This window comes from Vicugna pacos, chromosome 15 (assembly GCF_048564905.1).
Source record: "Vicugna pacos chromosome 15, VicPac4, whole genome shotgun sequence".
Classification (NCBI taxonomy): Eukaryota; Metazoa; Chordata; class Mammalia; order Artiodactyla; family Camelidae; genus Vicugna; species Vicugna pacos.
In genome coordinates this window covers 2,619,349-2,632,210 of record NC_133001.1, presented here as the reverse complement: position 1 = coordinate 2,632,210, position 12,862 = coordinate 2,619,349, and the positions used below count along the sequence as shown (strand labels likewise).

The following is a 12,862-nucleotide window of genomic DNA, read 5'->3' as shown; positions in this document are numbered from 1 at the left end:
AACTGGCCCATAGGACCACGCTTGCTCATGGGAGGGGACGTGGCTAAAGAGGAAGCCACCTAGGAAGCTACCCTTGAGGGACACCGTCCCCTTTTACAGACAATGCAATTCGAATCCAGAAATCCTTTTAGAATCTCTACATTGTTGCCCCCCGACCCAACTTCACCCATTCGTTAAAGGTCTTAGAAGGCCAATTGGCAATACTGAGTGGAGTAGAGGAGAGAAAAGGCTCTCCTGAAGAAAGAGCCTGCTCTTGCACCTGTCTTAGGACATGAATCTCTCTTCCCAGAGACTTGGGTTTTCTTCTCTCGGAATTAGGAAGGATGGAACCAAAGCTCCCTTGCCCACTTACTGAGAATGTGGGCCGGGGACCACAAATGGGTACTGGCTTGTGTGGCATCAGCCATTTTTTATTAAACCACACATTTATCAGAATCTTTTTGCTGGATCTTCACAATGCAACCATCCTGTGGAATATATACCTCTCTTCATACACCAGTTGACTGTCCCATGTGATTTTATCCCAGCCTACGAGTGTCTTGGGCCCACCAGATCAAAACAAGAGCCAAGACATCAGAGCCAAAAGTGTTAGCAAGTCCAAAGTCATTCTACTCACTGCACAACGGGCCAATAAATCTTGAGACAAGGTGTTGGGGCAAGGAATAACGACTTTATTTGGAAAGTCAACAGACCAAGAAGATGGGGGACTAATGTCCTAGAGAATCATCTTATCCAAGATGGAATTCGGGCTCCTTTTATACTAAAAAGGGGAGCAGGTTTGCAAACTTCTTGGTGTCAGAATCTTTTGTTCTTACAGCTGTCCACATGGGTCAAGTAGTGGTGTTCCTATATATCTTCAACCAGGTGAATGTTATTCTCTGTTCTGCAACTTTTTATCTCTACGTGAATGGAAAAATGTTATACCCTTAAAGGTCAGAGCTATCATGTATATTTCAGGCTACAGGCAACCTTCTTTTGCAAAAGGTGCAGCACCGGCACGACTCAGCACAGGACACAGAGCACAGGGCTGGCGCTAAAGGAACAGATCTAACATGGGGTCAGATTTGTTCTTCCCTGTTACAAAAAAAGTGATTGGTTTGTGACATTACTATGAAGGCGAAAGTCAGAATGAACCAGGAAGGTGTTGAGATACAGACACAGAGATATAAATGTACGTACATGTATGACTCGGGAATAGGAGATTCAGGTGAGGAATCAAGGACTGGGACAAAAGCTGAAGCATGTTTAAAAAAAGAGAGCGAGAGATGGGTGGCCTGGGTAACTAAAGTTTCAGAAATAGAGATCTGACTGAAATAGATATAATTATGTAGGGTTTGTTAGTATTGAAGTCTGGGAGACACAGATCCAAGAAGCACTTAAATTGTGTTCTGCTGAACTACAACATAGGGGAGGCTTATAAATGCAACCCCCCCCCCCACAAGTTTGCATAAGTTGTTTGCCAAGAATTAGAATTGAGGCTGGCAAGAAGTAAGGGTTCTTATTAAGCAAGGGTTGATTGGGCTCTGAAACGATTACATGGCTGCAAAGGGCAGAGTGGGATGACTGAAACTACAAGGTTGCAAGTAGCAGCTGCTAACATACGCTGCTCTGAACATGGTAGCGTCCTTGAGTTTGAGATAATTCAGAAAAAATTCAAGTTCTCGGTGATGCAGAAACAAGTCTGAAACCATATCCACAATGGCCACCTGGCTCCCTTTTGGATTCCTGAACCACAGGCATTTTGATTTTTAAGCGATCTTAAATATGTCAGCTGTACCAAGCAGTACACCAAGACAAGCAGCCCAGGAACCCTGCAGAACCGTGCCTGGTGTCCAACCTGTCAGGGCTATCCTTAGCCCACAGAGCCTCTTCTGAGCCTGGTGGCCACTGCCCTGTGGCCGTAGCAGTGGATCACATCCTGGACCTGAAATACACAGTCAGTGAGGCCAGGAGCTACATTCAGGCTTTTCTTTGCCCTCCCTCCAGTCCACCACAGCCACGTCCCTTCTGGAGTGTACAAGACAAATCCCGCACCTAGCAGATTAGCGGGTGACCTCACCTCCTCGGCATAGAGCAGAAAATCAAGTCTGAGAAGACTGTATGCATAAAGGCCTTCAAACAACCAAAATAATGGTGTTGAAGTTAACGCCGTCTTTTGACACAACATTGTAAACAGACTATAACTCAATAAAAAAAAGAAAGAAGTCAACGCACTCTATTTATGGGATTAGGCTCCTTATGGGAGGGGCTCAATCCCTCATTCAGAGTTTATCAATCTTACTTTACACCACACAGTAACAAACTTAACTGTCTGCTTTATCAGTCCAAAGCAGACGTGAAGCACAGAATTAGGAAAGGAGACCAAACATTATAAAAGAGACATAAGGTCAATTCACAAAGCACAAGCTGAGGCCATTTCGTATAGCATTAAACTTCCACTTCATAACAGTAACTTCCAGCAATTAGCACCAAAATGATTATATCATGTCCAGTTTTCTCTGCCTAAGTCACAGATTTGCCACAGTAATTCTGTAATTCAGGGATTGAAGATACTGGTTTATGGGCTAAACTGTATCTCCCTGTTGTTCTATTTTTTTTTTATGTTATCCTTGAACAAAGGAGGAAGAAACTACTTTCTTCTCTCAAGACTCATAGGAGGTGAATCCTGCAAAATGATGAACCAGTTACAGAAAGCAGACTAAAGGTCACCAGAGGCTGCAAAGGGGGAGAAACGAGAAGTCACTGTTTGATGCACATAGAATTTCTGTTCAGGATGATGCAAAAGCTCTGCAGTGGGTAGTGGTGATGGATGTACAACACAGCAGATATAATCAATGCCAACTGAACTGTACACTTAAAATGACCAAAATGGTACGTTTGACTTCATGTACATTTTACCACAATAAAAATAAACTAATTAATTAAAGGTACAGAGATGGCCCCGCTAAGGGGCTAAAGGCAGATGTGGGGAAAGGAAAAACCCTCCAGTAAGAAACTCTGGGAGGCATGTGGTTTGAATTTTCCTTCTCTAAATGGTAATTGCCACCTGATCTTACCAAGTCTTTAGGTAAAGCCTGCTCTAGGCTGTAATTTTGGGGAGAAAAAGTAGGTCACTCTTGGACCCTGATGAGAGCACAGTGGTCACCTGGAGAAACAGCAATGAGAAGGGCTGAGCAGCAGAGCAGCTACTGGCTGAGGCCGCAGGTGGGAATGAAAGCACACGGAGGACATGTGCGCACCCCTGGTGTTGCTCAGGAACAGCAATGGAGGGAGTTCTCTCACAGGCTGGACCCCTACAGGCTATGAGCCACTCACTAAAGGCTGGACCACTGCCTACAGCCCTAACCTCTTCCCTGACCCCGGCATCTTCTCAGATTCCTACCCAGACTGGCCCGCCTACCTGCACTATGGCACAGGCAGCCTCCTGGGGACATGCTGGACTTGAATCCAATGTTACCCAGAGTCCTCCTGCAACTGAAGCATTCTGGTCACCTTCCCTCCCCTGACCCATCCCATCCTCCTCATGCCCTGCCTCTCCCAGAGTTCTCACCGCTCTCACTCCGGAGATCCCCACTGAAGCCAGCTTCACCCACGCCCCAGGAGGAATCACAGAGCTCTGCTGTGGCTGTCACCTCTTCCTCAAGCACAGAGCCGCCCCTGTTGCCTCAGAAGTCCATCCAGCACAGCCTTCTCAGTTCCGTTGGTCACCAGGGGCTGAAGTATGTCCGGGAGCATCTCACTGCCCTGGTGCAGTCCCCTTCCTCCCCCTGGTCCTGGGTGCCATCATTATCAAAATACAGCCCTTGAAGTCTCTACAATGTAGGACAGTGTGGGGCTGACTGGCCCCTGGCACCACTCTGTGTGCCCCTCTTGAGAGTGGTTGAAGGCTCCAACACCAGCCATGGGTGTGGCTTAATTTTCTTCCTATTTAGGACTCACTGGATACAGCTGGTCAGGGTCCCAGCGTACTGAGCTGAGATGTCACATGTGACTTTGGGTACTTTGGGGGCAGTTTACTAAGGGACTATTTACAAAAGTGTAGACAAAGAGTAGGGAATTCACAAGAATAGTGTGGTATCCCAACGTCAGAAGCAGCCTTCACTCACCCCTAGGCCTGAAGCGTGAAGGAGGATGCAGTTAAGAAAACTCAAAGATGGTGCGGCTAAGTTGAAAGAAGCCTGCCACAGGCTGAGACCTTTGGTCAAGGGACACAGCTACCCGTGGTGATCCCACAGGAAGAAGGGAAACGGACATTGGCTTGACTCTCCCTCCTGATCCTTTGCATCTCCTGTGGGGTTTCCCCATTGGCTGAACCCAACCAGCAGCTGCGTGGGAAGCCCACTGCGGTAGGACATGCTGGCCAGCCTCCCAGGGCACAGGGCAGCACGGAGGAGGGTGCAGTGTGGGTGATTACCAGCAGGAACCCCTGCCCCTGGTACGTGCTCACAGTGCTGGTGACAGGGTGGAGGGGGAGAGCAGCCTAAGGTCATCTACGCTCTACAGAGCTTCAAACCCAAACATTGAGACACAAACCCAAAGAAGAGAAGGAACAAGAGAAGGCAGATTAAAGATCTGAGCAAGCCAGGTTTTCCTGGCCACATGCTGGTGCCCCCGGCCCTGGGAGCAGCTCCCTCTCTCATTCCTTTCCCCTCACTCAGTGGCTGACTTCCCACTCAAAAACACAGCTAAAAATGCAGTTTTTAAAATCAATCCATAAAGACACAAATGGGCAATTTATCGACAAAGCAATACAAATGACTTACAAAGACATGAAAAGATACTCAATCTGATAATTTATAAATTGCCAAGGTGCTGTTTTTTTAAACCTCTCATGCTGGCAAAGATGAAAGCATTTGATGATACACAATAGCTACATGATTATGAAGAAACTGCTGGTAGCAATTTAAATTGATGACATTTCTTCGCAGGATCATAAATTTAAAGATTTGCATATTGGTTCATTTAGCAATCTTACTCCCAGAAATGCATTCTATAAATATCCCCCCACATGCAAGCAAAAAACCAAAGAAGAATATTCATTGCCACATTGTTTGTAAAAGCAAGGATTTGGGATTATTAATTGGGAAAATCTTAATTGTTTACAAATAGAGCAATGGTTTAAGTAAATACAGTTTGTAAATACAATTTAATACTACATAACAGACTTAAAAATAGACACACATATGTGCTGGTAGGTAAACATCTCTAAGATACGTTATTAAGTAATAAGCAAGGCACAGAGCTACTTAAGTATGGTATGGCCCTATTTGCGGAGGCTTTTGGATTTTGTGGCTGGGGGGAGTGGTTTCTCGTTTTGTTTTCTTGTTTGTTTTTGTTTGGTTTGTGTGTGCTGGAATAGAGTACATAAAAAAGTAGGTTCATTCTTTCCCACCACTTCTGCTTAAATTCACCATGTGGGTTTGTTCTTTTCCCCACTCCAGATGCAATTGCTGGCACTTTTCCAGCTACTCCTAGATAATTAAAAAAACAAAACAAAACAGAAAATAACAGTCACATTCAGTTATAAGAAAAACCTCACTTTGGTGACTCAACACTCCATCCAACGTAGGAGCTAAATCTCCAGTTTCATCTGATGTCAACCCTCTCCCTTCCCTGTCAGTCTAGGCCTGTCATCTGCAGGTCGGTGCTGTTGGGGGACGTGAGGTTGGCAGCTCTCCCTTCTCCACTCATCTCCCCCAGTCTCTTACCGGCCAGAGCTCCCGGCCCACCCGCCCCACCTTAGAGTGCAGGGGAGGAGGGGCTGTAGAGAGAGGTGGTCTTCTGTGGCTGCTGCAGAGGTAACGGAGCCTGATTCTCTGGGTGTGACAGACGCAGAGCTTCCAGATGTTTTACAGACAGCTGTCAGAAGGTTTGATGTTTCTTTGTTTCCCTCCCTTTTTGGAGCTCTTCCACTGGGGGCCCATAGCTGTGTCTCCCTTGCACCAGGAGCTGCCTCTCATCTGGCTGTGGACAACCTCTCCCTCGGGCCCACTCATTCACTCCGTTCGGATCACATGGTGCCATCAGGAAATCCTCCTGGGTGGAACCCAAAACAATGCGAGGCTCCTCTGCGGTCCAAACAGAACCCACCTCTTGTCCCCTCAAAACATGCATCTTTGCTCCACAGCTACTGAAAATGCAGCACAGTTCTAAGGGAGCCATCTCTCTTCACTCAACCCCCAGGTAGGCAGTTCTAAAATAGCCTTTTCACCATCTCCAGGTAGAAATGGATGCATCTTCATTTCTAACAAATGCCAGGCAACAGGCTCCAGCTCTCTGGGAGACGGCCGTGAAGTCCGCTCACTTGGCAAAGCACACTGACAACATTCTCCGAAGAAATCCCTCAGCCTCGCTACACCCACTGCTCTTACTGGCCAGGAGAGGGTTGGTAATACAGCCAATCCTCTCTTGCAATCTCTCAGCACAGCCTACAAAGGCAACTGAGTGTAAATATAAGGCATTTTGCAGGACTTTGAACCTCACTCAAAAGGAAGGAAGAGAACCACTTTAACATGTTATTGCATATCCATATATCCAGGGATGAGCGGGAAATTTACCTCTCTTTGTATACCATTTTAGGTTTTCAATCATTTTAAAAATGCCATGTATTACTTTTAAAATTAAACAAAAATATAGTTAATACATTTTAAAATATGAGGGAGCTTTGTAGACCTCAAGATCAAAGAAGACTTCATTGATACCATGGTAAGTGAAACACTTAACAGTTACAAAATATGTTAGAAGAAATTATCTCATTTATATAGCAACCAAAGAGAGAAAACTCAAGACATGGGCAAAATCTGTCAAAGTTAAACTTTACAGTTCTACTGAGGAACATAAGAGAATAATTGAATGAATGGAAAAAGATACTCTTCTTGAAAGACTTAATAATTTAAAGATCTCTAAATTAAACAATAAAATTATATGACCTCAATAAAATGTCAATAGGACTCGGGAGGATGTAAGCGGGGAGACTAGGCAAGCTGATTACAAAATTCATATGAGAAAAGAAAGTGAAAGATGGGCCAGGAAAAATTCTTTGAGGTCAACCAGATAGCACAACATTTTGTAGTGTTCTGGGTAATTAAAACCATTTGGGAGACTTTTTTTCATTGACGTATAGTTGATTTACAATGTTGTGTTAGTTTCTGGTGCACAGCAGAGTGATTTAATTATATATTCTTTTTTATATGCTTTTTTATTATAGATTATTATAAGCCATTGAATATAGTTCCCTGTGCTATACAGTAGGACCTTATTGTTTATCTGTTCTGCATATAGTAGTTTCTACATGCTAATCCCGAACTCCTAATTTATCCCTCCCCTCTCCCTTTCCCCTTTAGGAATCATAAGTTTGTTTTCTATGTCTATGAGCCTATTTCTGCTTTGTAAATAAGTTCATTTGTGTCATTTTTTTAGTTTCCACATACAAGTGATATTATATGATATTTTTCTTCCTCTTTCTAGCCTACTTCACTTAGAATGACAATTTCTGGATCCATCCATATTGTTGTAAATGGCATTATTTTATTCTTTTTTATGGCTGAATAGTATTCCACTGTATAACTATAACACAACTTCTTGACCCAGTCATCTGTTGATGGACATGTAGGCTGCTTTCATGTCTTAGCTATTATAAATAGTGCTGCTATGAACACTGGGGTGCATTTATCTTTTTGAATTGGCATTTTCTCTGGATATATGCCCATGAGTGGGATTGCTGGATCATATAATAAGTCTATTTAGTTTTTTAAGGAATCTCAATACTGTCGTCCACAGCAGCTGTACCAAATTACATTCCTATTTGAGAGACTTCTGAGCAAACACAACCATTGGAATACCACCAAAAGAACAGTGAAGTAATAAAACTGTAAACCAAAAATCTGAAGAGAATGGGAGGAACAAAGGAAGCTATAAATTGGATGTTTTATGGAGTAGAGAAAGATAAGAATGAGGTATGGTTTTCCCTACAGACCCTAGAAAAGAACACAGAGGAATAATGTTTTGAGGAAGGTAAGAATGAAGCAAGGGGCTGAAAACATAGAGATTGCTTGAAAATCTATTTACAGGGAGATTTGAATCTCCCGCACCCCTACCCCAAGCCTGCCAGGGTAAATAATGTCCCTACTCTCCCACCAGATACCATTGATTTCTGCAAAAACAGAAATTAAAAGCTAAAATGACTTTCAATCGAGCATCTAGCCTATGCCCAGCCAAACTATCAAGTCAACACGATGTTAGAGTAAAGACATTTTCAGACATGCAATGACTCAGAGAACTTCCTGTCCTGAGGATGTAAGTGCCTGTGATACTGTCATTTATGATAAGAAATAGATATTTGGTCTTTGTCCCTGTTCCTGGCACGGAGCTCCTAAAACCCTTAGAATTTCCTAAGTGTTGAGCCCACGAGGAGCAGCATTTGGTCTCATATTTGGTCTTTGACCCCAGTTCCTGAAACAGGGTTCCTAAATCCCCTGGAATTTCCTAGATGATAGAAAATCTGTACTAATAAGGCACCTCTTGCTGGGCTCCTGGATGGGGTCTGGTCACTAGAAAGTCCGAGCCTTAAGGGTGCTTGGAATTTTCAGTCTCACCCCCACCGCATTCTCAGGAGAGAGAAGAGGGGCTGCAAATGGAGTTAATAATCCATACCTCTGTGAGGACGCCTCCACAGCATCCCAAGAGTAGGAGGTTCAGAGAGCTCCCAGGTCGGTAGGCACACTTCCAGCCCCACAAGGACAGAAGCTCCTGTGCTGAGGGCCCTCCTGGACCTCAGCCCACGTGTCTCTTCATCTGCTATCTCTCTGTGCGCTTTATCATGTCCATTAATAAACTGGTAAACCTAAGTGTTTCCCCTGAGTCCTGAGTGACGCTAGCAAATTAATTGAATCTGGGGAAGAGGGGGTCATGGAAACCTCAGATTTATAGCTGATAGATCATAAACACAGTTAAAACCTGGACCTGCGATTGGCATAATAGGTGAGGGCAGTCCTGTGGAGCTGAGCCCTTAACCTTTGGGGTCTGACACTGTCTTCAGATAGATCGTGTCAGAATGGAGCTAAGTTGTAGGTCACTCAGTCAGTGTCACAGAAAGTTGTTTGGTGGGAGAAAAACCCCACATACCTTGTGTCAAGAGTGTTGTGAGTGTGTTAAAAGTAAAGAAGAAACACAAGGGGAAAGACAGGTTTTTCCCTAAACACCGTCTCAAACTTTCCTGAGCAAAAGAACCACATAGGGATCTTATCACACTGAACATCCTGATTCAGATCCTAGTGTTACTAGTACTGTTCGTCCCTGGACAATTCACTGGGTGGCAAGATGCCACAGTAGCAGTTTTCCAAGTGTGGCCAAGGGACCTTTGGAACCTTATCAGGGATCACTGAGGTCTTTGCTTTTCCAGCTACATACCTGCGTTGTGAACAGATTTTCTCCATACACTACAGCTAAAGTACTTCATTGCAACAGGTCTGAGCAGCCAGCCGGCTTCTATTCAGCCAGACATGAAAGAGATTTGCAGAAATGTAAAACAATACCTCTCTTCTCAGTATTTTTTATTTTAAAAACCTAAATGTTTCAGAAAGAATTTATTTATAATAATATATAATGCATTTTATTGCTATTTTGAAACAAACTGATGAATATTTTTTAAATCTCTTAGCTTTAATTTCTAACATGGTGAATGTTTTTTTTTTGTTTTTTTTGTTTTTTATTTAAAATTTATTGTAATGGGGTCCACGCAAAATGGGAGGTGAAGGGTGGGGAACATGCAGGGGACACAGGAACACGATGACATGGCCAGGGCCACAGCTTCTGTCGTGGGGGAGAGGGATGAAAAGAAAAGGCCAGGGCTGGAGCTGGGGTGGAAGAGGGAAGGGGGAGACACTGCAGCTGCATTCCCCCCGCCCCCAGGAAGCACCTCTAGTCCCTGGATCCCCCCATTTACCCTGGCCCCCTAAGATTCCATCTCTTGTCCTGCCTCTGGCCCTAGTGGCTCCTTCTTTTGCTCCCCTTGACTTGTTTTCCCCTGACAGATTCTCAAGTAGGATGATGTTTAGGGCCTGACCCCAAACAACCCCACCTTATGAAGGTACAATCTTTGCCTTCCCTGCTTCTGCCCCTTCTCAAATCTCACCTTTTCCCCTCTCTGGGACAGAATCTTTGCTTCCCCTCCTTCCTCTCCTCCCTCCCCCTGGAAAAAAAAAAAGCACCAACTCCCCAGGGAGGGGCAGCAGACAATGGGGGGGGGGAGACTGGAGGAGAGCAAGAAGGACCATCAAGGGAGAAGGCTCACAAATCCCTGGAAGGGCCGGGCAGGGGGTTACAGAGAGGAGAGGGAGTGAGGGCAGTGGCTGCTCCTGTCCTCTGCCACCCCTGCCCACTCACTGTCCAGGGGGCTTCAACACAACCGAGGGGACAGGTGTGTGGGGGGTCAGGTCTGATAGGGAGAAGAGAGGAGCAGGAGAAACAAATCGTTAAAACCTAGTGAATTCCCCTAAGAAAACATTTCTTCCTCCTTCCCTTCTGGAGGCCCCTTGGTTGGTGTGGGAAGTAGTGAGGAGTTGGTGAGGAGAGAGGGGAAGAAGAGATGGTGTCAAGGAACTTTCCTCCATTCTCCCCTCTCCTCCCCACCAACTTGGAGCTCACCAGGGCTGGGAGGGAAGTGGCTGAGAGCTCACGGGCACCCCATCGGCCGCCGAGAGGGAGCCCACAGCTGTGGGAGGGGCTGCCACTGCTGCCGCCGCCGCCGCTGCTGCTGCTGCCGCCGCTGCTGCCATTGGACACACTTCACCTGTACCTGGTGGGTGCGGGGGTCCCCCTCAGCAGGTGGGCTGTGGCTGGGGGGCGTCTCCTGGGACAGGGGGGCGGCCCCCCCCAGATGGGTCTGCATGTGGCCGGCCAGCTGGGCAGGGGTCTTGCAGTGCACGCTGCACAGCTTGCACAGGATGCGGTCAGCCCGCGGGGCCTGGAGCCCATGGTCCTTCACCGCGTGGATGCGCAGGTATGCTGCCGTGGTGAAGCCTTTGTTGCAGAGCTCACAGACATGGTGAGGGCCCTGGCTGTGCACCTTCATGTGGTTCGAAATATAAGCCGAGCTCAACATCTTGCCACACACATGACATGGCACCTTCTCCTCGTGTCGTACTGTGTGGGCCCGCAGTCGATCCTTCGTACCAAAAGCTGCCTCACATTTCTCACATTTCTCACATTTGAAGGGCCGTTCTGTTGAGTGCACTTGTCTGACGTGACTGTTGAGGTGATCCGGCCGGGAGAAGCTCTTGCCACAGTGGGAGCAGTTGTAGGGCTTGTGCACAGCGCCGTCATGTGAGCGCATGTGGTAGCTCATGCGGTCCTTGCGCTTGAAGCGCTGCTGGCACACCGGGCACTGGTAGGGCTTCTCGTCCGAATGCGACAGCTTATGTCGGTTCAGGTGGTAGACGTCGCGGAAAGCCTTGCCGCACATCTCGCAGGCGTGGTTCTTCCGGATGCGCTTTCCCGAGGCGGTCGTGATCACCACGCCACCGGCGGCCACTGCGGCCGCTCCGCCGCCGGCACCCGCTTCTCCCCCTCCCCCGCCGGCTCCACTCAGCTGGGGCACGCTCAGGAGGCTCAGGGGCACCATTGTGGGCATCTTCATAGCACCCGAGGGGACCCGGCCGGCTTTGGCTCCTGTGTGGATGGCCTCGTGCCTCCGGAGATTGCAGCCGTTCTTGAACTCCTTGGCGCACAGGGCGCAAATGTAGGGCCCCTTGCTCTTTGTCTTCTTCTCCAAGGCAGATGCAACCGGGGCCACGGCGACCGTCGAAGTTGGGGCTACGACGGCGGTGGCCGCGGCTGCGGCGATGGTGGAGGCAGAAACTGGGGGCGCGGCCTCCGCGGCGGGCGCCGACACCGGCGGGGGCGGCGGAGGGGGCGCCGGGGGCTGCTTCAGAGCCGCTGTGTCCACAGTGGAGGCGGCGGCCGGGGGCGCAGCAGCAACGGCGGCGGCGGCCGCAGCCGCGGCCGCAGCCGCGGCCGCGGCGGACTCCTGGGCGGCGGCGAGAACCGGGAGCAAGTCCACCTGGAGGGGCTCGGCCGCCGGGGCCTGGGGCGTGGGTGGGGGCGCCGGCGCGGCCTGGAATGGACTCTGGGCGCAGCCCTGGGAGGCAAAGAAGCGGGACTGGAGCTCAGCCCCGACCTGCAGGGGGTTCTGGGCGTGACCCTGAGGTGGCGGGAAGTTCATGAGGCCGCCCACTCCCCGGGAGTCCAGGCCCAGCACGGGGAAGTGGGGGGCCAGCAGCGTGCAAGGGAACACGGGGAACATGGCCTCGGCCACGGCGGGTCCCCGGGACTCAGCGGGGGCCGGGGGCGCGGGCCGTGCGGGGCCCGGGCTCGGGGCGCCGCCCCCGGCCGGCCGGGCTGGGCCGCGCAGAACGCATGGCCCGCGGGCCGCCCCGCCGCCCGCGCACCCCGGCCGGCGGGAGGGAGGGAAGGAGGGCGCCTGGCGGGCCGCGGAGCGCGGCGGCGACGGCGGCGGCGACGCCCCCTGGGTGGGGGCGGGAGGCCCCGCGGGGCCGGGGGCGGGGGCCCGGGCGGCGGCGGCGGCGGCGGCGGCCTGGTGAATGTTAATAGGTATAATCACAACAAACATTCTTTGGGGTCGTAAATAAGTTTTAAGAGCGTGAAAGGCTCCTGAGACCAACCTGTTTGAAAACAGCTGTACTGGAGAATATGCTCCAGGAGAAAATCAAAGGGCCTGGAAAGCGGGACTCCAGCACAAGGAAGACGAGAGTGAAGCCCATGGCGACAGCTTCACTAGTTTTCTCTTGTGATGTAACAAATTACCACAAATGCAGCAGCTTAAAACAACACAAGTTTATTACCT

The 12,862-nt window shown here is 48.8% G+C and overlaps 1 protein-coding gene across 1 annotated transcript; it reads right to left on the bottom strand.

Moving 5' to 3' along the window:
* Window positions 1–9,733: 9,733 nt before the first annotated feature.
* LOC102529302 (myc-associated zinc finger protein) lies at window positions 9,734–12,553 on the bottom strand. Its single transcript, XM_031673947.2, has 2 exons — window positions 11,020–12,553; window positions 9,734–10,795 (listed from the first exon to the last, which is right to left on the bottom strand). Exons 1-2 carry the CDS (start codon window positions 12,299–12,301, stop codon window positions 10,641–10,643), a joined length of 1,437 nt encoding a protein of 478 aa, XP_031529807.2. The 5' UTR covers window positions 12,302–12,553; the 3' UTR covers window positions 9,734–10,640.
* Between the last annotated feature and the right edge of the window lie 309 nt (window positions 12,554–12,862).

What these genes read in the sequence shown, in the direction of transcription:
- LOC102529302 (XM_031673947.2), bottom strand. Translation starts at nt 12,301, where the DNA reads ATGTTCCCCGTGTTCCCTTGCACGCTGCTGGCCCCCCACTTCCCCGTG. An exon ending in CTGTGAGCTCTGCAACAAAG is followed by an intron (nt 10,796 to 11,019) that starts GCTTCACCACGG and finishes CGCACCCACCAG; the next exon opens with GTACAGGTGAAGTGTGTCCA.